General features: G+C 42.2%; 2 protein-coding genes across 2 annotated transcripts; both read left to right on the top strand.

The window, feature by feature from the left end:
* Positions 1–1782: 1782 nt before the first annotated feature.
* On the top strand, positions 1783–3399 carry LOC147636701 ((R,S)-reticuline 7-O-methyltransferase-like). Its single transcript, XM_086799829.1, has 3 exons — positions 1783–2607; positions 2705–2769; positions 3010–3399. Exons 1-3 carry the CDS (start codon positions 1851–1853, stop codon positions 3325–3327), a joined length of 1140 nt encoding a protein of 379 aa, XP_086655955.1. The 5' UTR covers positions 1783–1850; the 3' UTR covers positions 3328–3399.
* Positions 3400–16580: 13181 nt separating this feature from the next.
* LOC147636700 ((R,S)-reticuline 7-O-methyltransferase-like) lies at positions 16581–17988 on the top strand. The gene is made up of 4 exons (XM_086800950.1): positions 16581–16617; positions 16849–17166; positions 17281–17345; positions 17586–17988. Exons 1-4 carry the CDS (start codon positions 16581–16583, stop codon positions 17898–17900), a joined length of 735 nt encoding a protein of 244 aa, XP_086657076.1. The 3' UTR covers positions 17901–17988.
* Positions 17989–25073: the final 7085 nt, after the last annotated feature.

Genomic DNA, 25073 nt, shown 5'->3' with positions numbered 1-25073 from the left:
GAACACTTGGAATCAAAGCATCACTTTAGCATAAATGTTTTTAGAGTAAACTTTTATGGTGCGGTTACAAGAGTGTGACAAACATAGTAATTTAAAGGGAAAATAAGATTATCTTTTCATATTATGAAGATTTGTAAATGAACACAAAGATTTTGATCTCCATGTAAAACACCCCTATTTTAGGGCTTTTACACCTTCAAAACCCTAAGGTTTTAATAATGTAGATGTTCTTGATGCCCAAGTTGTTGTAGACCATTGCAATGTGGAATCCAATGAAGATTGTAGATGAAAACAAAGCTTTTGATCTCCATGTGAAGCACCCCTTTTGGGGTTTTCACACCTTTAAACCCCTAAGGTTTTAATAAACCTTGTCTTTTTATAATGCTAGCTGTTGGAGACGCATTTGTGGAAGTCGTTGCCGTCTCTTGTGTGGAGGGGGTTGCTTCTATCTATGTGGCTCTTCTCATCGTATATCACAGTGGCATTTGTAGAAATGGATTAACCTTAACATCTTGACATATAAGAGATGCAAGAAAAGAGTTTAAGACTAATCATAATGTTAATGAAAAAATTAGAGCATAATGATAAGAGGTTTAGCAAAAAAACTAACATACTAATCCATTAGATAGAGTAGCTTTTTATAAGCTTAAGTACATCTCCATTAGCCACTAATGTTGGCCCATAAGCTTGATTAAGCTCTCCCTAATCTTTGATAGATTTGAATAACATCTTCCTTAAGTGAGCATCCACTTGGCCTCTTTCCCACCTTCTTCTAGGCACCTACTTTTGGCCTCCACACATGGACTCACCATTCCACATATTCCTCCATGTTTGGGGTCCCTTTGAACTTTGAGCCATAGTCTATGACTTATGCAACTCATATAATCATTTGAGGGTCGCATACACCTCTCCCTTCCTCCCAACATCACCTCACATCACTTGCTATTTTGATAATAAATTATTCCATGGAGTGCAAGGTGGTTACATGAGAAGTGCTAGCTACACCACAAGTAGACACGCTTGATTTTTTTAGTTACATGAAATGGGCTAGCTACACAACAAGGGGTAGACATGCCTGTCAATAATAACGTTTTATAGGGAGAATGCATGTAAAAAAAAATATCATTTTTAAGTGTATTTTTTGATGTGCTAAGAGAGATCCTAGTTGCAAATGTGATTGATTGCACACCTCCACCTAATATGGATCTTGTTGATGAGTGCATAATTGAAGGGCTTTCACCTTAAAATTTTGCCCGAACATATAACCTTTCCACATTTCAAAATGGCCCTAGCTTTGAACCATCATTGATAACACATGTTTGCTTTGTTTCTTGTCATTGTATAAATAATTGGTGCTAAACATCATGGTCAAAGCAAATGATTCCTACAAGCTATATATAATGGATGATTCTCATTTTACTAGTAAGTTTTGTTTTTTCTCACAATTTCAAAAACCTACAAAATGTGAGGCCTTTTGGATCAAAAGTTTGTAAAATGATAAACCCATAAGAATTTGCGGTAGCGAGTTTTTATATTGGGCTGCTAGATTTTTATCATTGAACACTTGGAGATTCGGAATCAAAGCATCAGTTTAAGAGTATTTTTTATGGCTCAAATACAAGAGAGTGACAAAGAAGATGACCTTTATATTATATATTGAAAAGGAGAGGCATCAGGGTTCGGAGAACGGATTAAAGATAGGAAGATTCGTTTTTGATAGATGTGAACATGTTGTGGCCTAGTGAGGTAATGTGATATATAAAATGGGGTTACTTAAAAAAACACCGCGACTCGCACTCTTGGTTTTGAAATTGCCAAGGCTGCCTTTGAAGTTTGAAGTCTGTAGGCCTATGGCTGACTCGTCTAGGTTGGTGGGCGGCGAGGAGGCGGAGGAGGCGGAGTGGGAAGCATGCGTGCAAGCATGGGGTCTCACCCTTGGTTTTGTCCCCTCCATGGTAGCCAAGGCTGCCTGCGAGCTTGGGATACCTGACATCCTCGCTGAACAAGGGGAACCCCTCAGCTCTCTGCAGATCGTAGAGAGGCTCCAACAAGCGCCACGCCATGCAGCAGCCGCAGCCCAACTCCTCGAGAGGATGATGAGATTCTTGTGCGCCAACGGGGTCTTTGGCGTCCACGTGGATTCCGCCCACGCATCACAGCAGCCGCCGGCCAAGTACTGCCTGACTCCCGTGTCCAAGTGGCTGCTCCACGCTGGCACCACTGCTGGCGGAGCTGCTGTTTCTTCTTTGCATCCCTTCTTGCTTTTCGAGACGAGCTCCGCCGCGCAAGCTCCTTGGCAACACCTCTCGGAGAGCATCGTGCACGGTACGGCGCCTTTTGACAAGGCCCACGGCATGGACGTGTGGGCCCTCGCCAACGCACAGCCGGAGTTCAGCCGCCTCCTGAATGCCGCCATGGCCTGCAGCACCCACGTCTCTCTGGAGGCTCTCCTCCGATACTACCACGGATTTGGGGACGTTCACACGCTCGTAGACGTTGGCGGTGGCATAGGAGCAGCCGCATCCCGCATCGTGGCCCGCTACCCCTCCATCAAAGCCATCAACTACGACCTGCCTCATGTTGTGGCCGCAGCACCCATCCATCCAGGTCTCTCTCTCTCTCTCTCTCTCTCTCTCTCTCTCTTTCTATATATAGATATAGATGTGCGCGTGTTGAAATGAACGTTCAGTCCCTTTTGATGCAGGAGTAGAGCATGTTGGTGGTGACATGTTCCAAAGCATACCATCAGGAGACGCCATCTTCATAAAAGTAAGCCTATTACTTACTCGTGTAGAAACAAAATTGATTGCGCTGATTCTTTTCCCTGAAATTTTTACTTTCAAAGGAAGGCCTACATGAAGTTTTTAACCTAAGACCTCCTTATCTTAATGGGTTGAAATGTTCCACACCCTTCTAAACATATTTATAAATGCCATAGAGTTTTTTCTTAAAATTTACAAATGCCTCTTCCAAAGTCCTCTTTTCTCATTATAATGTTGATGATGCTAGTGGGTACTCCATGATTGGGATGATGAGGATTGCATCAAGATCCTTGAGAACTGTCACAGGGCCTTGCCAAAAAGTGGAAAAGTCATCATCATGGATGCAGTGTTGGAAACCACCTATAATAAGAGAGAGCATCCTTTCAACAATCTGAGAATGGCACTAGACATGGTGATGTTAGCTCACACCACAAGTGGAAAAGAAAGAACCAAAGAGCAATGGGAAGTTTTACTCCATGCTTCAGGATTTTTACAATACACAATCATTGAACTTCCATGTATTCAATGTATTATAGAAGCATTCCCGACCCCAATAGACACATAAAACTAATATTAGTATGTCTTGTACTCATCTTTAATGGCAATAAATTAGGCCCTTGCCTCTCATATCAACATTGATTGTTTTTTCATCTCTCCTTTACTCCACGCTTCATGATCTTCACGATACACAATCATTGAACTTCCATGTATTCGATGTATTATAGAAGCATTCCCAACATAAGACACATCAAAATAATATGAGTATGTCTCATAGTCATCTTTAATGGCACTAAATTAGGCCCTTGCCTCTCATAGGAAGATTGAGTGTTTTTCATCTCTCCTTTTATAGAATTTATGTTCTAAATAAAGTTATATGATTGATTCATATTGTTTCTCTAATCGTGTTCACCCCTTGTACACATCTTTAAGGTGCACAAACACATGTGATGCTCTAATTTAATGCTAAAATTGCTTGATAATTCTTTCCAAATCAAGTTCCTAGCCATTGGTGTAGGTCTATTTTGTCAACATTGATTTTTTAAAGTGGTTTTGCTTCTCTTCTTTTTTAGATTAAGAAGAACTAGCTTTTAGAAAATGGTAGAGTGATAAATGATTATTTGTCGTTTTTTGTAGATTTATGTAAAGTGCACATTCACTAAAAAGAAGTCAAAAATAAATTTTCAATTAGTTATTCAATTACATGTAAAGAAAACAACAACTCGTTATGGGGTTTTCATTTTTAAATGGGATGTAGCGTACGCAACAACACTTAAACCTTATCCACAAATCTTGACTTTAGGTACATAGAGCTTTTCAAAAGCTAGGAAGAGCTAGTGGCGAGAAAGGGCACTAAAATATTTCTTTTTTCTCAATTCTAGTGAGAAATATAGAGAGCATCCTAAGAAAGAGATGTTAAAGATATCTTGCCATTAGCATTATTTAAGGAGTGGGGCTGAAAATGGGCCCTTTATAATATAAAATATTATACCTAAGAGTAATCAACAAAAGTGCTACCAATGATGTGATTTCATTTCTTAAACTTATATAAGATTGATCTCAACAATAGAAACTCCATTTGCAACCAACGAACGACCTGTTGGAGCCTCCCCACACTGTGCATTTCCTACCCATGCTAGTGCATCCCCCCTTGTCCCTCCCTCGCCTTCACCATCTCTTCCGCCTCCCCACCCTCATCTCCCACTTGCTCCCCCACCACATTGTTGCCGTGCAATGGCCCGTCTGCACCTATCTTAGTCCCCACCCTCCTTCTCTTTCATCTCCCTCCCTCGCCTTAGCCCCTGCCATTGCTCCACGTTTTTATCCTCACCCCCTATAGCTGAGCCCCATCGCACTATGTATGACCCATGCCTTCTTTGCGAGGTGGTAGCATAGCTTCGACCCAATGTCCGACCCTTTGGTGTCTCATCAGGAGAGCTCCACCTTACCTTCTCTATTAGACCTCATGGAAGACTCGAGAGAGTCAAGGCCCCCTTGGAGGATTTCAGGGGATGCACCTTGAAGAGGGTGAGGGTGATTGGTTTTCATACACATGAGTGATAGATTGACCCTCTACCACCAGCCAAGGTGGCAAGAGAGAGACTCTAGCATTTATGGATTTGCAAGGTGTCAAAATAATGGGGAGTATGCACAATGGAAGCAATAGTTGATGGCAAGATAGAGCAACATATATGAGAGAGAGCAAGAACACAAGATGTATAGAAAGCTTCTATATTACCTTCTATTTCAGCCACTCCAAAGTTGGCTTAACCTTCACCCTCAAGTGTTGTGTTACTTGTGTTACAAAAAGTGAAGCCTCCTGCCCTTTATATAGGGTTTACCAAGGGCTAGGGTTGGGCCAACCCTAGATCCCTTTTCCACCCACATGCCCACGTTAGTTGAGTGTGATCACACCTCCATGACCTCTTTCTCTCACCCTTTATCACTTGTACATCATATATTTCAATACCCCCTCTCAATGCCACCACCATGGGACAATGCCAAACATGGAGCAAGGTGAGCATTGGACATACAAGAACAAAAGACCCCCTCTCAACCATAGGATAGGTGACAAGGTAGGTGGCCTTTATAAATTAGGCTTTTACAAAAGTGATAAGTTATAGAGAAATGTGGTTCACTCCCAATTCTAGTAAGCATGCTTCTACTCCTCAACTAGAAGAGTTTCTTATCATGTGAGGAACTTCCAAATTTTCCCTCAACCTTAGTAACATCTTTGGTACCATCTCTTCCATAGTGGTTTCGTACACCACCCTTGTTGCTCCTTCGCTTTGATGAAACCATCTTCTTACAAAATACAATCTATAAGTTGGATTTGGATGTACCATTCTTCATTACATTGGCTTCATTGGTTGCATCTTTGTGCTTCTCCAATCCTTTCTCATGGTAGACACGCTTTATGCGTACATGTCTCCTTCCAATCATGCTAGCTTCCTTAGTCCAGTTGCCACATAGACTAACACAAGGATGCCATCCATGTTTCAATAGCTTATGCATGTGCTTCTCAATATGCTTCTTGCTTCCACCTTCCACTTCATCATGATGCATAAATACATACACCAATGTGGACATTGATTTAGGAGAGGTCTTACCACTTGTTTATTAACACAAGGGTAGTGTCTAACTCCATTATAATACGATAGATGACTTCCATAGTATATGAGTTCATCAAAAAAATTTAGGATCGGATTTCATGCTTGATGCGTAGAATTTTGCTTGGTTTCAAAAATTGTGAATGCCTTGCATTTTCCAAGTGAGAACGACACAAAAAATTTATTCCTCCGCTTGCCTCGAGCTTGAAAGAAATGAGAGAAAGAACCCTTTAAGTGCTTGGTTGAAAAACTGTAGAGCCAAAGGTTTAAAAGAACCTTATAGAAAGGTTTAAAGGAATCTTTAGAAGAAGGGGTTTTTTTTTCTTTAAAAAAAAGCCTTAAAAAAAACAAAGGTTTGTAACCTTTGAAAAATAGCTTTTTTTTTCTTTCTTCTTCAAAACGCAACTGTGCGTTGCTGCGATGATGGCCGCGATGATTCCGTTTGCAGAGGCCGTCTATTGTAGCCGTTGAAGGGCTGTTGTTTGCTTGCCAAGTTGCTGCTGTTGAATGGACGGGGACAGTCAGAAGCGACGGATGGCGACACAGCTTTTGAGACGGTCGGACGGCGGCTACATTTCGTTAACGAACCTTTGAAAATGGCGTTTTTGATTGGTTGAAAAAACGCGACCTGCGTTTTGCTGTACGCTGCATGAGATGGACGTCCGTTTTGTTTACCGGCTGCGTTGAGGCAACGTGGCTACAGTCGCTGAAGAGGATGCCACACATGCTATTTATCAAGGTGTTGCTTAATCAAAAGCACCCGCACTGTGCACAGAACACAAACGCAGCCACTGGATGGCCGGACGGAAAACTTGGCGGCAACGGAAAAACGCAAGGACGAATGGCGATGGCTGCGTTTTTTTTTTTTCTTGCACTTTGTCCTCCACTTTGTTGTTGACGTGGATCTTACCAGCTAGCAGCAGGGCCTTTTGCTCTTCCAAAGCCATGCAAAGAAGCTCTCCAATGCTTCTTCTTCAGATCTCCAAGGCTCCAAATAGAAGCATCCACGGAAAAAAGGATGAATTTTTTTAAATGAAAAAAATCAAAGATTTACCAATTTGCTTGCAATTTCTTTTTCTTTTTCCTCTTCTTCGATTTCCTGGTTTTCTTCACTTTCTGAAGATCTTGAATTTGATGATGAGAATCTCCTCTTGATGAAGCTCTTTTGTTGTCTTCCTTCTTGACGCCTTTTTGCTTCTCACCTTCTTCTACCACCGTCCTTCTTGATGAGGATGTGAATGGCTTATGATAGTGAGAGAGAAAAAAAAGGGGATTGAAGGGAAACTTAGCCTTTGCAAGGCTCTGATACCATGTCAAAATAATGGGGAGTATGCACAATGGAAGCAATAGTTAATGGCAAGATAGAGTAGCATATATGAGAGAGAGAAAGAACACAAGATGTATAGAAAGCTTCTATATTACCTTCTATTTTAGCCACTCCAAAGTTGGCTTAGCCTTCACCTTCAAGTGTTGTGTTACTTGTGTTACAAAAAGTGAAGCCTCCTTCCCTTTATATAGGGTTCACCAAGGGCTAGGGTTAAGCCAACCCTAGATCCCTTTTTCACCCACATGTCCACTTTATTTGAGTGTGTTCACACCTCCATGACCTCTTTCTCTCACACTTTATCACTTGTACATCATATATTTCAACACAAGGGCTGGTGTCTCAAGCCTCTAATGGGACTCAGGGGAGTGAACATGGCATGATCCAAAGGATAGGGAGAAGACTCTTGGTACCCCCTTTTTTACATACACTACATGGTTATGCCGTATGATTCAGATGCTAGAGGTTAAGGGAACTCCAGCCAACATCAAGACACGGGCAGTCCCAGGGCCTCTCACTGCACGTTCTCTCATATTTCTGGAAGAGGTTGTGCAATAGTTTTTAGTTGTGGATCCTTGTAAAGAGGGTTCTTGACATGAACAAAGATTTACATAGATTTATACATAAATAGATATTATATATTACATGAAACACATCAAATCCCCAAGAGAGGGCTACCTAAGGTGGTGGTTATACATGGGAATCCGCCTTTAGAGGAAAGAAACCCCCCATTGGCAGGTTGCGACGAGGTACCCCCCATTGGCAAGTTGCGAGGTTTAGGAAGGAGGGATACCTAAGCTGGAGCAAGTTAGAGAATAGACACTCGAGGGGTGTGTGGTTCAGGAGGAATGCCATGCTTATTTTGGCCCCTTTTGAGATAGATATTCATAGTGGATAGTCACCAGATCAGGATGCCCACTTTATATGGATGCGATTAGCCATTCCTAGCTTGGGAGTGATACATATATGCAGTATGCTACTTTCCACCAGAGTGGTTAGAATTTGCACGTAAATTGACAAAGAGAGAGAGAGAGAGAGAGAGAGAGAGAGAGAGAGAGAGAGAGAGGAGATTCGTTATGCAGCATTATTTTGAGATTTTTACATAGTTCTTACAATAAGGAAAAGTCCTCTTCTTAGGATACTTTAATGCGCGGATACAGTAGGGGAGCTTGTATGGAGATATGGCTTCCATGGATGGAGATGTAGGGGTGGTTTATCCCATGCTTGAATGTTCTTAGCTTCATTGGTGCTATCAAAGACCAACACTATTTGACTCCACGGTGTTAAACCGAAGGATCAGATCTAGCAAGAGATTTTACGTAGGAGGGTTCAACGTCATCAAATAAGGGGTTGTTTCGCACCAATTTCCCCGAGCCTAGGTGTATAAATGTGTTGAGTGATTGTGTTGAGTCACACTCTCGAATAGGGAAATTTTACCTTCTCGAAGTAAGGAACGATCATTCGTTCTCACAAAGGAATGGACGTTCTCCTAATGTAGAAATGGTCATGGGTTGGAAACAAGAATGAGCATTCCCTTGCTGAGGAATGGTTGTTCATGCTTCAAAAAGGTGCGGTCGTGGCTAGAAAGAAGAATGGCATTCTTCCATAGAGAAACGATCATTCAATTTCAGGAGTGAACGACCGTGGCTTGTGTTAGAAAAGGACGTTTGCTAATGGGGGGAAACAGTCATGGGCTTGTGAAGGTATGACCGAATAACTCATGGAGGAATAGACATTTGTCTATGAAGGTACGGACGTACACTCACAGACTGACAACAGCAAGCGGGTGTTTTAACTATGTCAAAATGGCATATCTTCTGACATCCACCTCCAAATATTCTCCCGATAGATTTAGTTGGACCACATTTATGCTCTTTTAATGCATATTTGTGCTCTTTTAAAGCCCATTACTCTAATTTATGAGATAGATTTGGAGAGATTCTCAAAGTGAAAGTGAACAGGCATGGCTAAAGAAGGTACAGTCGTACCTTTGTGAAGTGAATGTTCACTTCTCAGAGATGCAACCTAAGAATGAGTTGTGCCCAATTTTTTCCTAGTTTTTCCTTGATTTCTCTCCCTCAGTGATGATTTTTAAAGGTTTTCTTCTTATGTGTAGCTTAGGCTTGTCCTAAGCTACCTAATGCTACAAAGAACCATCTGAGCAAGACAAAACTCTAGCTTAGGAAGAGATTGTGAAGGACACTAAGCTAAGTGCTATCCCCGGCAATGGCACTAAAGATGTTGACCTCAATGAGAATTCTCCTTGCATAAGAGAGAAAGATGAGAAGACAAGAGAGAAGATGCAAGGGTCGGTTTGGGAACATGCACTTAGCCAACCCTAAGGGGGTTGATTCCTCAATGTAAAGCCGCTAGGGGCTCACTTCATCACCACTTGTGTCACCCAAGTGGAGCTTTTCCTTGAGCTAGGTAGGGAGAAATGAGAGGAGGAGCTATGGAGAGCTCAACTCCTCTCTCAATGCCTTCATGTGTGCAAGAGTGAGAGAGAGACCAAGAAGAAGAAAAAGAAGAGGGAAGAAAGGAAGCATCACCTACAAGCACACACTCACAATCGAGCAAGCAAGCATGCATCAACACATTAGCTTATCACCATAGCGACAAAAGAGTAACCTGAAGAAGTAGAAAACTTCATTGTGATAATGGGATTAGATTCTTTTCATATTTCATAAGTCACTTATATACATGAGCTCCCTTTTTACAATGGCCAATCGCCCATTAACAATTGGGGGGCCAAAAATGGTTCTCTAGCTCTATGTATACCTAGGCTTTGTTATTCATGGCCGGCATTACACATGTCATAAGCTTGATCATCCCATATCTTTTTACATGAAGCACTTAGCACGGTTTTGCATAAAAATGAATTTTAAGAAGTGTAACCGCCGTGATTTGAGTATTAACCATTATGGTTAATATGAAGTAAGAACAAAGTTAGATCCAAAGGCAAAGAAATACATCTTTGTTGGTTATGCTTTGGAGCAAAAAGATTATAGATGTTATAACCCTACCACTTATGAAATGCAAGTAAGCACAGAGATGTTATCTTTGATGAGATGAGTAGCTTGTATATGCACCTATGAAGGTAACAAAAGATGTAATGATTATACCCCATATATACAAAAACAATCACCGGATCTAGAGAGTCCTCTAGACAATGGATCTAGTGTTAATTCATGGTCAGGGATAGGTTGAGGACATATGTAAGTACACATGTATCATGCAAAGAGAAGGAAAAGATAGATCCACCTTTTGTGCTTGATCTATTATGACTGATCTGCAACAGCAAGTCACTCATATATGAATGCTGACTCTAGTGGCTCCAACAAAGACTTGATGAGGAGATTGGCATTTTGGCAGCGGTGTGGTTACTCCTGGTGCAAGGAGAAACAAGACTATTTTGAGGACACCTTACAGTGAGATTTAGGTATATGCAAGTCTATGAGTGTTAGATACCCTCTTGACAAGTTAAGGTATGATATATTGCCCATCATTATACTTACATGGTTAAAGTAATACAAGAGTTGGAGTCCACTTATTTTGAGTAGGCACTCAAAAATAAAAATGGGAAGATGCCATGGATGAGCAGATGGCAGCATCATTGGATGCAAATGCAACATGGGAGTTAGTGCCTTTGCCTAAGGAAAAGAAGGCAATTGGATGTCACGTGGGTGTATAAGGTCAAGCATAACTCAAATGGATCAATGAGTAGGTATAAGGAAATATTGGTTACCAAGGGGTTATGTGTCTACGACCTATGGCATTGACTCTGATGACATAGTCAAATCGCTTTGTGAGAATGGAAATAACCATGAGAGATGTCTTCTTCTTTACATCAGATGGATGTAAAGAAGAAGTATACATGATACAACCACCACTAGGTTATGAGAGTGATGGATACCTAGATTTTGTGTGTAGGTTATGCAAAGCCTTGTATAGCTTGGAGCAAGCACTGAGAGCGTGGTCGAACAAGAACGAGGAGTATCTTGTTACCGTTGGATTTCAGATGTCTAATGCAAATTTTTCATTTTATGTGAAAAAGACAAATAAAGGGTAATGCTATTAGTCATTTGTGTGGATGACTTGATTATCACACTGGTGATAGTGATGCTGACATAATGTCAGGGTGATTTTAAAGTAGAAATTTGAGATGGAGAATTTGAGTGAGTTATGGTATTTCTTAGGAATAGAGGTGGTGATACCACATGGTGTTCAAGTCAAGAATGTTTTTGCACTCCAGCAAGGAATCATAGGTATTGAATAATCATAATTGAATGACCCTAATGTGCATGATTAGAATCACGCGATTTGGATAACGATGTGATAGATCATGTTTCTTTGTTAAAAATCACGCAATTGAAGAAATTAGATTGTGATTTACAATGCTATGGCACCATGGACTTGAATTGAGTTGCTGATTAGGCTTTGACTTGAATCACCAATGATTGATGATGATATGGCACTTGGATCATCGATTTAACTTCTAGTTGGATCGTTGATTTAATATGATGGCATGACCCTTGAATCGTTGATTTGAATTTGACTTAAATTGTGGATTCAGAACGATGGATCACCGATTTCAGGAGTGAGATTGATGAATAAAGATGTTAAATTTCCAGGAAAGTGGGATCGTCCCAAGACTCGGATCGCCATGATCCAAGAAATTTGTATGGATTTTTAAGTGCTTCTTGGGCCTCAACAACTTCTTGTGCATGCCTTATGGGTTTCCCATCTTCTTCTCCATTATCATTATCTACTAGTGTCAGGGTACTACTGAGGCTTAATATCTACATTGAAACCTCTGAACAATATGACTAGCTCGTTTAGGGTTTTAGTTCTTGTTCTTTCTCTAGGCCGGTTTTTTTGCTTAGCAGTTCTCTCTTCCATGGAGGTTAGATATTCCTCCCTTATTGGAAGCATGGAGGGAAGCCTCACCTAAACTTTGAGATTGTGGTTTGTTTCCCTTGTTGAATACAATGAATTGTCCCGAGCAAGGTTTTTTGATCTTGAAGTGGTCTCCTTAGGAGAAGTCTCCAATTCACTTGGCCTCGAAGTCCTATATTCCAAGTCTACATTGGATGGGAAAGCTCCCCCTACCTACATTTATGTCCCTCTCACTTCATCCACTGCTCTGAGGATGTATGTGTTACCATCCTCATTCACATGCCATTTGGTCACTAGTTGGATGATAACACCTTTTAACTAATGATTTATTTTTAAATTTGGGGTTCCCAATGCTCATCCCTTTGTGTGTTAACAATACTAAATAGGTTGCCTTGCGCATCTTCGTATAGGCCTATGTTACCTTGATTATCTCTAAAACTCCTCTCATGAAGAATATGTCTCACATTTGGAGTGTTTACTCATCATGTCTCGTGTAAAGAAATGCCACAACTTTGGGTTTTCTAAGAGTTGTGGTTCATGTCTTGGCATAGCCAAAAGTAACCATTGCTCCAAGAGCACCCTATTATGGCCAATGTAGATGGGAATCTTTGTGATTTCATGATATCCATAACACTATAGGCATAAAGGTTTTGCATACAAACCTGTTCCCCAATATTCCCCCACCATGTCGCTAATTATTCTTATTTCTCTCATCATATGAGCTTCTTAAGCTCTCTCAGCCCTTCTTGATGATTCACCCATGAATGCGTGATGTTCATCGGGCTCCATGGAAGCTCTACAGGGTTTGTACTACTGATCTAGTCTCTTTCATGGTGAAGGATTCTTGATCTTCTTCCCAAACTCGTGTATGGCATACTAAGGGAAGTCAATTCCACTAGAAGTCTAGTACTACTCCCTAACGTCGGTGCATGAGACGTAGTCTCGTATTCAAAGACTAGATTAGAATATGACTGGGCATGATTGAGCTTGATCGCCAATGCATAAGCACTTAATCCAATGCCAAAGTTGCTTGTGAAAGTTCCTTTTATGATTTTCTAGTTTTTGAGTTTTTTATGAAATTTTTATGGTCTTTCTATGATGTATTTTTCTAGATTTTGACAAGAAAATAATAACTCAAAAAGGAAAGGAAAAACATGTAAAATACTTCTGCGTAATCAATTGAGTTTTTTTTCCTTTGGTGGTTTTTTTCACTCTTTGGAATCCAATCAGATTAATGACAATCGGATTGTTGACAGATAGTCGATTAGGAAGTCAAACAATCTGCCACGTGGTAATGCAATTGAGGTTTTTTTCCTTTTGTTATTTTTTTTTCTCTTTGGAATCCAATCAAATTAACGACAATCGGATTGTTGACAGGGAAGAGGGGTCAAAGGAAGAGTCAAGGGAGGGGAGGGGAGGGGAGGGGAGGAGTAGGAGTCAGAGGAGGGGAGGAGGAGAGGAGGAGGAGTCAGAGGAGGGCTCATTGTAGGGTATATTAAACAAGGTGAGTCACGGCATGCTCTCACCTTGTACCAGAAAATGCAGGAGGATGATTCTCTAGGAAGTCAAACAATCTACCACGTGGTAAGTGCTTTAAATCGGCAATGGAATTACGACGATCACAATTGGACGATCTTGATGTGCAGGATCGGTCTTGGATGATATAAAAGACAACAATAAAAAATCAGAGATTAGGCAATCGTGATCTGCGCTGAATGATCTCGCAATCCTGGCAATCGGGGCATTGGGTGCAACAAAATTGAAAGATGCACGATCGCGATCTTGATGATTAGACACTGGCGATCGCAAAAATCGAAAATTGAACAATCATGATTGGGAATTTGAGCAATCTCAACTGGAATGATCGGAGATTAGGCGATCAGAGCTGGACGATTGGAACTGAATGATTAAGGTTAGGGCCTGGTCGCATTGTCCTGTGATCTAGCCACACTGCCCACGTATCCCCAGCTCGGTGGGCAGGTTCGAAATTTGCCCCGCTAATGTAGCTAAAGGTCGCATTGCTATTTCAAAAGCGTATGAGCAAACAAAACTGAGACGTCGAGAACCATGACAGCATAGATGCAGCACAAAGGAAAAAGCTCTAACGCGCAGAAAGGTACATGCTCCACTCTTTGTGTCCACAACTGTGTGTCAGAGAGAGAGAGAGAGAGAGAGAGAGTTATATGCTTCATTGTGTGTGTGTGTGTGTGTGTGTGTGTGTGTGTGTGTGTGAGAGAGAGAGAGAGAGAGAGAGAGAGAGAGAGAGTTATAAGCTTCACAATGTGTGTGTGTGTCAATGTGTGTGTGTGTGTGTGTGTGAGAGAGAGAGAGAGAGAGAGAGAGAGAGGGAGATAAGCTTCACTATGTGTGTGTGTGTGTGTGTGTGTGAGAGAGAGAGAGAGAGAGAGAGAGAGAGAGAGAGAGAGAATGAAATGATATATTAACATCCTAAAAAGGCAAAATAACCTATGAGACCTTTACAGTAGTCTCCATAGTGAAGAGTGCTCTAACTGGACGTCTCCCATGCCATGCTATATAGTCTTGATCCTTTGCTGTAGTCTCCGTTGATGATGAGATGGTCCTCTCACCCTCGGATGTTTGCATCGTCCAAGCTCTATGGCCCAGCCAATCAATGTGCCTCTAGTGTGGCTGAGCTCTGGAACCAGCTGTGCTGCAGTGCTTGCTCGTTTGACTACTCAGTGATTTGCCTCTGCAAAGTGTCTCTCTCTCTCTGAGACTCTCTCCCTTAGAACACCCTCTCTAGTCTAAAGAAGTCTCTAGTCTAAAGAAGTCTGTGATTTGCCTCTGCAAAGTGTCTCTCTCTCTGAGACTCTCTCCCTTAGAACACCCTCTCTATGATGATGTAGCTCAAGCAAGTATAATCCCAAGCATCTCTGGTCCTGATATCTCATGACTCTGGACACTGATCTGAAGCGATACCTAGATGTTTTTGCTAGCTACCTAGGAGCTGTTAATGACACCAGACTACTGAAGCACTCTGCATTCTACTCTTGTGTCAATAGTGCTCATATTTTGTGTGGTCCAAAGTATGTGTAGGGTTCTTTCTTCATAAGAGAGTACATTGTTGTTGATGGTGGCTATCCTTTGCTTCCATGGTTGATCAGAGGTTGATCAGACCTTACAGAAGTCCCTCAACTCCAACTGAAAAGCTATTCAATATTGAATGTCCCTTGCTTGATTTGGATAATGCTTTGCTTGCAAAGTAGATTAATATATTCTATGCTTATGCCTATTTGTGTTGTGTTCATTATACAGGTTGATATCATGGTCTCATTTGATAAATGTGCAATTTCGATGCTACTTTGTATGGTTTCCACAATTTAAATAATAATATTTAAATTAATATTATTATTTTTGAATCCAACCATTAAAAGTAAGTTATTTGGATTTGAGATTACACTTCACTTTGTAGCTTAGACCATTGTTTTTAGAGAAACTTAGAGGTTTGAAGTTCCTAGTCATGGTAGGGCAACAAAATTCTCTCTCAAGCTTGTTTTGCTCTTTTCAAGTGCCTGTATCCGTACTCACTCCTAAAAGTCTGAGCCAATCTATCAGTGATGATGATCTTACAAGCCCACTATTTTCTAATTTATCAAATTCTGATATCGATATTCCAGTTTCTCCATCATTAGTTCAGTCTATTCGTGTGGAGATAACCGCTCCCTTGAGAAGAAAAGATAAGTTTTTGCATCGCAAAATGCATTGAGAGAGGCATGTAGGGTGTATTGTTGTAAAAAAAACTACCTGAGGACACTTGGATTCAGAAAAATTAAGCAAGAACGTGAAAACTTGTTTGCTTTAAAACGTGCTCAACAACAGAATACAGAAATTTAGAGAGTTTGCAACAACAATAGGTGGAGATTTTGCAAGCCCTGCATTCGCTCAGCTTAATGACCATAGTTTCCAACATCAATTAAAAATAAAAGAAAAAGAAGCTGAAACACGTTTGTGGTGTAAGAAGTACTCTAACTCAGAGGCATGGCATCCTCAAGATGGTTTGAAGTTTTTACTAAGTGTCCCAAGAACGACAAATTCTTCAGGTAGTAAAAATGCTTTTGGCATCAAGCATTGAAGCAGCAAAAGCTCAAAAAGAAAAGCGAGCCATCAATTCTCAGCAATGTTTGATACAAATTAAAGAGACCATACAATTAGCACGTGTATTTTCCAACTTGCTCACTTGGATGGTGGAATACATTTTTTCATGAGCAAGAAATCTTGATTGAGGAAGTTCAAAGCAATTCAAGATCACTGATGAATCTGGAGCCCTTTCTTTGGAGGGTACAAGAACTTGAAGACCGTAATGATAATATTCAAATGCCAAATCAACAAACAGAATTGCCTGAAGAATTACAAACATGGGTGCATGGGGAGACTTGCAAAGCGTATGTTGGTGCTAGAAGGACTAGTCAACGATAGCTTCAAGAGAAGGAAATGTGGGAAGGAAATATTGAGGAGCTCAGTGTAGGTGCAATGATTGCAGTGTTAGCAACAGATGATGAAAGCAGATGTTCTTTTTGGTTGGCAAAGGTACTTAAAGTCCTTGAGGAAAATGGAAAAGTAAGCTCAATTGAGGTCCAATGGTACAAGGTCAATGGAGATGATGCATTATCAGGAAAATATTATAAAAAGGGAAAGAAAGTAAATCATAGTCAACTCGTGGATAGCCTAAGCATGGAGGATGTGGAAGTTCTTGTTTATGGTTTTACCTTGAAAAAGTCGGGTCATCTATGAGCGCAAGCTCCTTGGCAACACCTCTCGGAGAGCATCGTGCACGGTACGGCGCCTTTTGACAAGGCCCACGGCATGGACGTGTGGGCCCTCGCCAACGCACAGCCGGAGTTCAGCCGCCTCCTGAATGCCGCCATGGCCTGCAGCACCCACGTCTCTCTGGAGGCTCTCCTCCGATACTACCACGGATTTGGGGACGTTCACACGCTCGTAGACGTTGGCGGTGGCATAGGAGCAGCCGCATCCCGCATCGTGGCCCGCTACCCCTCCATCAAAGCCATCAACTACGACCTGCCTCATGTTGTGGCCGCAGCACCCATCCATCCAGGTCTCTCTCTCTCTCTCTCTCTCTCTCTCTCTCTCTCTCTCTCTCTCTCTCTCTTCTATATATAGATATAGATGTGCGCGTGTTGAAATGAACGTTCATTCCCTTTTGATGCAGGAGTAGAGCATGTTGGTGGTGACATGTTCCAAAGCATACCATCAGGAGACGCCATCTTCATAAAAGTAAGCCTATTACTTACTGGTGTAGAAACAAAATTGATTGCGCTGATTCTTTTCCCTGAAATTTTTACTTTCAAAGGAAGGCCTACATGAAGTTTTTAACCTAAGACCTCCTTATCTTAATGGGTTGAAATGTTCCACACCCTTCTAAACATATTTATAAATGCCATAGAGGTTTTTCTTAAAATTTACAAATGCCTCTTCCAAAGTCCTCTTTTCTCATTATAATGTTGATGATGCTAGTGGGTACTCCATGATTGGGATGATGAGGATTGCATCAAGATCCTTGAGAACTGTCACAGGGCCTTGCCAAAAAGTGGAAAAGTCATCATCATGGATGCAGTGTTGGAAACCACCTATAATAAGAAAGAGCATCCTTTCAACAATTTGAGAATGGCACTAGACATGGTGATGTTAGCTCACACCACAAGTGGAAAAGAAAGAACCAAAGAGCAGTGGGAAGTTTTACTCCACGCTTCAGGATTTTTACAATACACAATCATTGAACTTCCATGTATTCAATGTATTATAGAAGCATTCCCGACAATAGACACATAAAACTAATATCAGTATGTCTTGTACTCATCTTTAATGGCAATAAATTAGGCCCTTGCCTCTCATATCAACATTCATTGTTTTTCCATCTCTCCTTTACTCCACGCTTCATGATCTTCACGATACACAATCATTGAACTTCCATGTATTCGATGTATTATAGAAACATTCCCAACATAAGACACATCAAAATAATATAAGTATGTCTCATAGTCATCTTTAATGGCACTAAATTAGGCCCTTGCCTCTCATAGGAAGATTGAGTGTTTTTCATCTCTCCTTTTATAGAATTTATGTTCTAAATAAAATTCATATTGTTTCTCTAATCGTGTTCACCCCTTGTACACATCTTTGAGGTGCACAAACACTGTGTGATGCTCTAATTTAATGCTAAAATTACTTGATAATTCTTTCCAAAGCAAGTTCCTAGCCATTGGTGTAGGTCTATTTTGTCAACATTGATTTTTTAAAGTGGTTTTGCTTCTCTTCTTTTTTAGATTAAGAAGAACTAGCTTTTAGAAAATGGTAGAGTGATAAATGATTATTTGTCGTTTTGTAGATTTATATAAGGTGCACATTCACTAAAAAGAAGTCAAAAATAAAATTTCAATTAGTTATTCTATTACATGTAAAGAAAACAACAACTCGTTATGGGGTTTTCATTTTAAAATGGGATGTAGCGTACGCAACAACACTTAAACCTTATCCACAAATCTTGATTCTTGACTTTAGGTACATAGAGCTTTTCAAAAGTTGGGAAGAGCTAGTGGGGAGAAAGGGCACTAAAATATTTCTTTTTTCTCAATTCTAGTGAGAAATATATAGAGCATCCTAGAAAGAGATGTTAAAGATATCTTGCCATTAGCATTATGTAAGGAGTGGGGTTGAAAATGGGCCCTTTATAATATAAAATATTATACCTAAGAGTAATCAACAACAGTGCTACCAATGACGTGATTTCATTTCTTAAACTTATATAAGATTGATCTCAACAATAGAAACTCCATTTGCAATGAATGACCTGTTGGAGCCTCCCCACATTGTGCATCTGCTACCCATGCTAGTGCATCCCCCCTTGTCCCTCCCTCGCCTTCACCATCTCTTCCGCCTCCCCACCCTTCTTTCATCTCCCTCCCTCGCCTTAGCCCCTACCATTGCTCCACGTTTTTATCATCACCCCCTATAGCTAACCCCATCGCACTACATATGACCCATGCCTTCTTTACGAGGTGGTAGCATAGCTTCAAGACCCTTTGGTGTCTCATTAGGCTTTCCCGTGATAGTCTACTTTCCAAGCCTCAGGAAGAAGGAATAGCTTCCTCTCCTCTTGGTGATAGGTGGTGCTATCAGGAGAGTGATGGAATTCCCCCACCACCACTTTGGTTCTTGTTTGGATGGCCCTGGATTCTATCCCTACGTATCGGCATAGACTCTCTAGAGTCATGCCTCATGCCATATCGCTTCCTTGCTTCTAGGGGGACCCTATTTTGTAGAGAGTTAAGTACCCTGGCCTCCCAAGCCAATGTTTCACATCTACTAAGCCAAAATGGGACACCTTGCTAGAGCTTGTACGTGCCATCGATCTAGGATGGTGCCACTAGTGGTCCTCCCCCTCGTTCCCATGTCAGATCCTCCTTAGGGGGTGGGAGGGATGCCGATCCCCGAGGAACCAAAGCGGATGCCGATCCCCTAGGAACCAAAGCAATGAGACCCGATCTCAGTTGATCTCAATGCAGGAGAGTGGCAGACCATTGGCCTGAGGTAAAACCATTGGCAAACTTCTAGATCAAATCGACGCGACAAGGTGGCGCCCCAAGCTAGCAAGGCACAGGAGGATATTGTTGTGTCAGAGAACTATTATACGCGCATTTATCTCAGCAGTCCCAAGATTGATGGCCCTCTCCTCCCCCCAATACCCTTGGGGAACCCGCCTCTATCCCCCCTATTTGGAGATCATTGTCTCGTGACTCCCTACCCCTCACTAGGTATTCAAATTCTTGCAAGGCTATCTGACCCTTCAGAGCCTTCAATGGGCCCTCATAGCCCCTGCCTCCCCCCTCTCATAGAGGCAAACCCTTCAGCCCTTACACATCCTCCATCATCTCCCCCTCCTCCCCCCACCCCCACCTTCTACTTCGGCTTTCCCCCCTACAGCTCCCTCTTCTCTAACTTCATCGGAACCCCCTCCCCCCTCCCTTTCTGCCTCTTTGGAGCATTCCTACCACACTCTGGCTATGCCTAACTTAGAGGGAGGCAGTTGGCTAGCTCAGTCCGCTATTTGATCCATCATTTTGCAAAGCCAATAGAGATCCCCATCAACCGTGTGTGGCCTTGAGAGCTTCCAGCTGGCTCCCCTAGGGTGCTGGGGTAGCCAGTTGCTACAGCTTCTTCCAATGCCTTCCCGTCAAAGTAAATAGTATATTCTAGGAGATGGTGTCTCCCATTCATATATGTGTGGTGTTACCTTACTCCAAGCCTTTTACCCCAAAGAGTGGCGTGATGATTTTCTCCTTTCCCTTGAGTGTAGTAGTGCTAGGGATAGATTGGAGCATGGAGTTAGTGTTTGATACCACTATATTCATGGTAGGCAATAGATCTCTCACACCATTTTCATAATCTGCATATCACTGATGTGCTTACCCACCTCTCACCCTTGGCTCAAATGGAGTTGGGTGGTTGCCAGGTTGGTGTCCTCCTGCCTAGAGATGCTTCTTTTTGTGTTTCTTTATGTTTTAGTGGTTGGTGTCCTCCTGCCCTGGAGATGCTTCCTTTTGTGTTTCTTTATGTTTTAGTGGTAGTACGTACCCCTTCCCCTCTCCTATAGATGCCTGCATTATGATAGGTGGAGTCCAAAGTATAAAAATTCTAGGGCTCGAACAAACTGGCTCCACCAAGGTTCGTGCTCATTTGGCATGTTTTTACCCTAGGACTCATAGGTGTCTGAGTCTCTCTATCAAAACCCATGCCCAAGGCTCTTTGAGTGGAGGGTAGTTCTGACAATTTTGACTCCCATAGATCTTAGTTCTGTGGATTGTCTCATGGAACACTCAGGGTTTGGGGGGTCCACAGTGCTTTCGAAGGTACCTTAGTAGAGAGGAGCTTCATAGAGGAGCAACTAGTAGACCCATTGACATTCTCTTTATTCAGGAGCACCATATTTAAGAGGGGCGTACCCAAGCTATGAGGAAGATTCTACAGGGCAAGAGTCACACCTTCTGGCCCCATTCTTTTGGCCCCTCCCGCACATAGGGTGGAGTATGCATTTCTATCAATGATGACAGCTATTTCTGGCAGTGGGTTGGGCACTATTGTCACTAGACAAGCTCAGTGGGTTACCACCATCAGGATTGGAGAGGACTAGGTGAGGTTTCTTAAGGTATATATGCCGAATGCTGCAACTATAACACGGCCACCTTCTAGAGTATAGTTCAGTAGTCCCTTATCAAGTGGATTACTAGTGTATGGGTGGTGGGGACTTTATCATGCTAGATTTGACAATGGATAGACTTGGCAGTGGCATGGCTATAGTTTATGGTATAGGGTACTTGGCTTGGGAAGAGTTGATTTTGGATCTTAGGGGGTAGGAGCCTTGTCATTTACCAAAGTTTAGATGTAGCCCTTGAAGTCTATGCTTCTCGAGATCTGATAAGAGGAGTATCAGCTATGACCTATCTAGATTAGATCGGTCCTATGTATATGAGTGGGCTTGTAGTCATGGTAGCATGATTGGTATTTTAATAGGCACTACTTTTTTCGATCATGCACTGATTATTCTTTTCCTGTGGAGGTAGGACACACATTTGAGCACCTGGATCACTGATAGCCTCATCAAGGACTCTGGGGAAGTAGGATAGAGGAGATTTGGGAGAGGCTAGATTTTTACTTGAGAGCATTAGCAACCCTACAGACACCTTGGATGTAGGCCTTGGAGAGATTAGTAGTTTATTACATGAGGTAGTGAAGAGCAAATTGACTAGCTTCCAAGAGCAAGAGAGGAGAATTTATCAAGGCCTAGCTTCCTTACAATGGCTTTAGGAGAGGGCACTGGATAGCTTGTGGATTGAGGGTCAGTTGGTTGCTACTTGTATAGAGCCCAAATCCATAGAGGAGCAGAGGGTGGAGTATAAATACCATGCCAAATCCTCCTTTTGGATGCAGAGATGGAAGATAGGGTTACTAGGGATTTTTTCAGATTGCAAGCCCACATAGGCAAAGAGATGGTAACCACAAGTTGGAAGTCTAGGATGGATCCGTTGTTATAGACCCTCCCATGTGAGAGCCATTGCCACATATTTCTTCAGCTCTTGTCTCTCATAAGTGCTCCCATATCTTCATAGGTGATGGATGCACGTGAGTAGGTTTTGTGGTATACAAGAGAGGTAGTTCCTCCTACACTTTGGACCTTCCTATTGACCCCCTTCATCGCAGAGGAGTTGGCGAAGGCTATGACAACACTACCTAGGAGAAAATGCCCGAGAGAGGATGAGCTTCCATTATCCTTATCTCTCTGACACTGGGATCTCATGGAAGGCGGCCTTAGAGCTACCTTCAATGAGATAACGATTATGGGATCCATGCTAGAGAGGTTGTTTTAGAGGGATTTATCCATTTAATTCAAAAGGATGCATACTGGTGACAGATTGGAGACTCAGTAGTGTGGAGACCCATCACTTTCCTAGGGACTACCTAGCTATAAAGTGCTAGCCAAAGCGATTAGGCGGTGCCCTTCCTCCTTGACTTAATACATGGTACACCGACGAGTTTCATTCACTCAGGATTGGAGCATTTTGGAAAATATCTTCACATTCGCGGAGGCGATTTCTTTGATCGAGATGCATCAACAACAAGGATCTTATTGTTCTCCTTCTTGATTCCAAGAAAGCTTGACAGAGACAATGGGTAGAATGGGATTTTTGGAGGAGTGGGTTTGAGGTGTTTCGAGACTCTACTTAGCTTCACACAGCTAGGTTCTTATTTAGGGAGCCGAATGTGATAGATTTTTTCTTTCTCACTCGGTCTAGTAGGGCTACCCCCACTAGCACCTTATCTCTTTCTTTTCGTAGTCAAGGCTCTCTGCCGAGGAGACCGGGCTCTAGGGACTACATCTATCTATGCGTAGGAGGAGCTAATTGATTTTGAGTTTATCAATGAGACATAGCAACATACGTATTAGGATGAGGAGACCCTCCAGAGACTCGTCAAGGTAATAGAGGTGCATCCAGAGCACATATCAAATAGTTACAAGTTTTGTGGATTCTAGATTGGCTTATTGCCTACCTGGACTTTAAAGCATTTGGGAGGCTTTTCAGTGGATTTCGAGGGGCTTTCTAGTTTGTTATCATGGATGCCACAGGTGGGCATCGATATTTCCCCTGAGTAATAGATAGCCCCTCTTCTTTTGAGCATTTGGAAGAAGTTGCTATACTAGAGTTCAGTCAGGCTTTCTTTAGCTAGCCGAGTTGCAGGGTGAATCAAGTTCTTCTCGCCACCATGTGGTATATCACCTCTTGTTGTTGGGCCTTCTCTCGGGCTTGTATTAATCAAGTTCAATGGTGGGGTGGTTGATTTGTAACTTTTTGTGAGCTGGCAGAACAAGAGGCCTACTTGGGCCAAGGTGGCTTGGAGAGTGATCATTCAGCTCTGTAACACAGGGGGGTTTGGTCACCATCGACCTCTCCATTTAGAGTCATGCCCTTTTGGGCAAGTTGATTATTCAACGCCTTATTTTGGGTACAAGCCCTGGAAGGTGATCATTCAGCTCTGTAACACAGGGGGGTCTGGTCACCATATACCCCTCCATTTAGTGTCATGCCCTTTTGGGCAAGTTGATTGTTCAAGGCCTGCTTTTGGGTAGCAAGCCTTGGAAGATTTCCTCCTAGATCTCCGCTCGCACTCCAATTCTAGAAGGCCCTTGTCCTTAGAGCATGAGATGGATTTTCATGGAGATGCAGGCTCTTGGCTTTAGCCCAGCATTTAAGGACAAATTTACAGCCAGCCTCTTGCATTCTTGGGATCATCTTAGAAAAGCCCCTTAGTAATCAGCTCTAGCAGCCTCTGAGGAAGTTTATCTGATAGCCTCTAATTTGGAACCCCCTAGTCCACCTGCCTAGTGTTCACATGCTTGGGGCTTACCTACATGTATCGTGTGGGGAGCATTGAGTCCTGCTAGCTCACTTACATATTGGCTTACATTTAGATAGCTATCCCCAAACAAAAGAGGGGTTGGGATTTGGGGCAAGGATAGACTCAGCCTCAACATTGACTCTTCCATCTCTCTAGAGTGACTGGCTCGATCTTGGAACCTCCTCCTTGCAGTGGTGGCTATTGTGGGAGTTTCCACTAGGCATGATATAGTTGTGGTAGTTCATAGCACGGATGAGAGCTCCACCTTACCTTCTCCTCATGGAAGACTCAAGAGAGTCAAGGCCCCCTTGGAGGATATCAGGGGATGCACCTTGAAGAGGGTGAGGGTGATTGGTTTTCATACACATTAGTGATAGATTGACCCTCTACCACCAGCCAAGGTGGCTAGAGAGAGACTCTAGCATTTATGGATTTGCAAGGTGTCAAAATAATGGGGAGTATGCACAATGGAAGTAATAGTTGATGGCAAGATAGAGCAACATATATGAGAGAGAGCAAGAACACAAGATATATAGAAAGCTTCTATATTACCTTCTATTTCAGCCACTCCAAAGTTGGCTTAACCTTCACCCTCAAGTGTTGTGTTACTTGTGTTACAAAAAGTGAAGCCTCTTGCCCTTTATATAGGGTTTACCAAGGGCTAGGTTTGGGCCAACCCTAGATCCCTTTTCCACCCACATGCCCACTTTATTTAAGTGTGTTCACACCTCCATGACCTCTGTCTCCTCTCACCCTTTATCACTTGTACATCATATATTTCAACACCCCCTCTCAATGCCACCATGGGACAATGCCAAACATGGAGTAAGGTGAGTATTGGACATACAAGAACAAAAGACCCCCTCTCAACCATAGGATAGGTGATAAGGTAGGTGGCCTTTATAAATTAGGCTTTTACAAAAGTGATGAGTTATAGAGAAATGTGGTTCACTCCCAATTCTAGTAAGCATGCTTCTACTCCTCAACTAGAAGAGTTTCTTATCATGTGAGGAACTTCCAAATTTTTCCTCAACCTTAGTAACATCTTTGGTA

Source organism: Cibotium barometz, chromosome 7 (assembly GCF_041138505.1).
Source record: "Cibotium barometz isolate CiBa-2024 chromosome 7, ASM4113850v1, whole genome shotgun sequence".
NCBI classification, from domain to species: domain Eukaryota; kingdom Viridiplantae; phylum Streptophyta; class Polypodiopsida; order Cyatheales; family Cibotiaceae; genus Cibotium; species Cibotium barometz.
This window is presented reverse-complemented; position numbering and strand designations above follow the sequence as displayed.

Excerpts from the sequence above, each read along its gene's own strand:
- LOC147636700 (XM_086800950.1), top strand. The coding sequence starts at position 16,581 with ATGATTGCAGTGTTAGCAACAGATGATGAAAGCAGAT. Across the intron at positions 16,618-16,848 it reads AACAGATGATGAAAGCAGAT|CTCCTTGGCAACACCTCTCG; the intron begins GTTCTTTTTGGT and ends TATGAGCGCAAG. Across the intron at positions 17,346-17,585 it reads GAGACGCCATCTTCATAAAA|TGGGTACTCCATGATTGGGA; the intron begins GTAAGCCTATTA and ends TGATGATGCTAG.
- LOC147636701 (XM_086799829.1), top strand. The coding sequence starts at position 1,851 with ATGGCTGACTCGTCTAGGTTGGTGGGCGGCGAGGAGGCGGAGGAGGCG. Across the intron at positions 2,608-2,704 it reads CGCAGCACCCATCCATCCAG|GAGTAGAGCATGTTGGTGGT; the intron begins GTCTCTCTCTCT and ends CTTTTGATGCAG. Across the intron at positions 2,770-3,009 it reads GAGACGCCATCTTCATAAAA|TGGGTACTCCATGATTGGGA; the intron begins GTAAGCCTATTA and ends TGATGATGCTAG.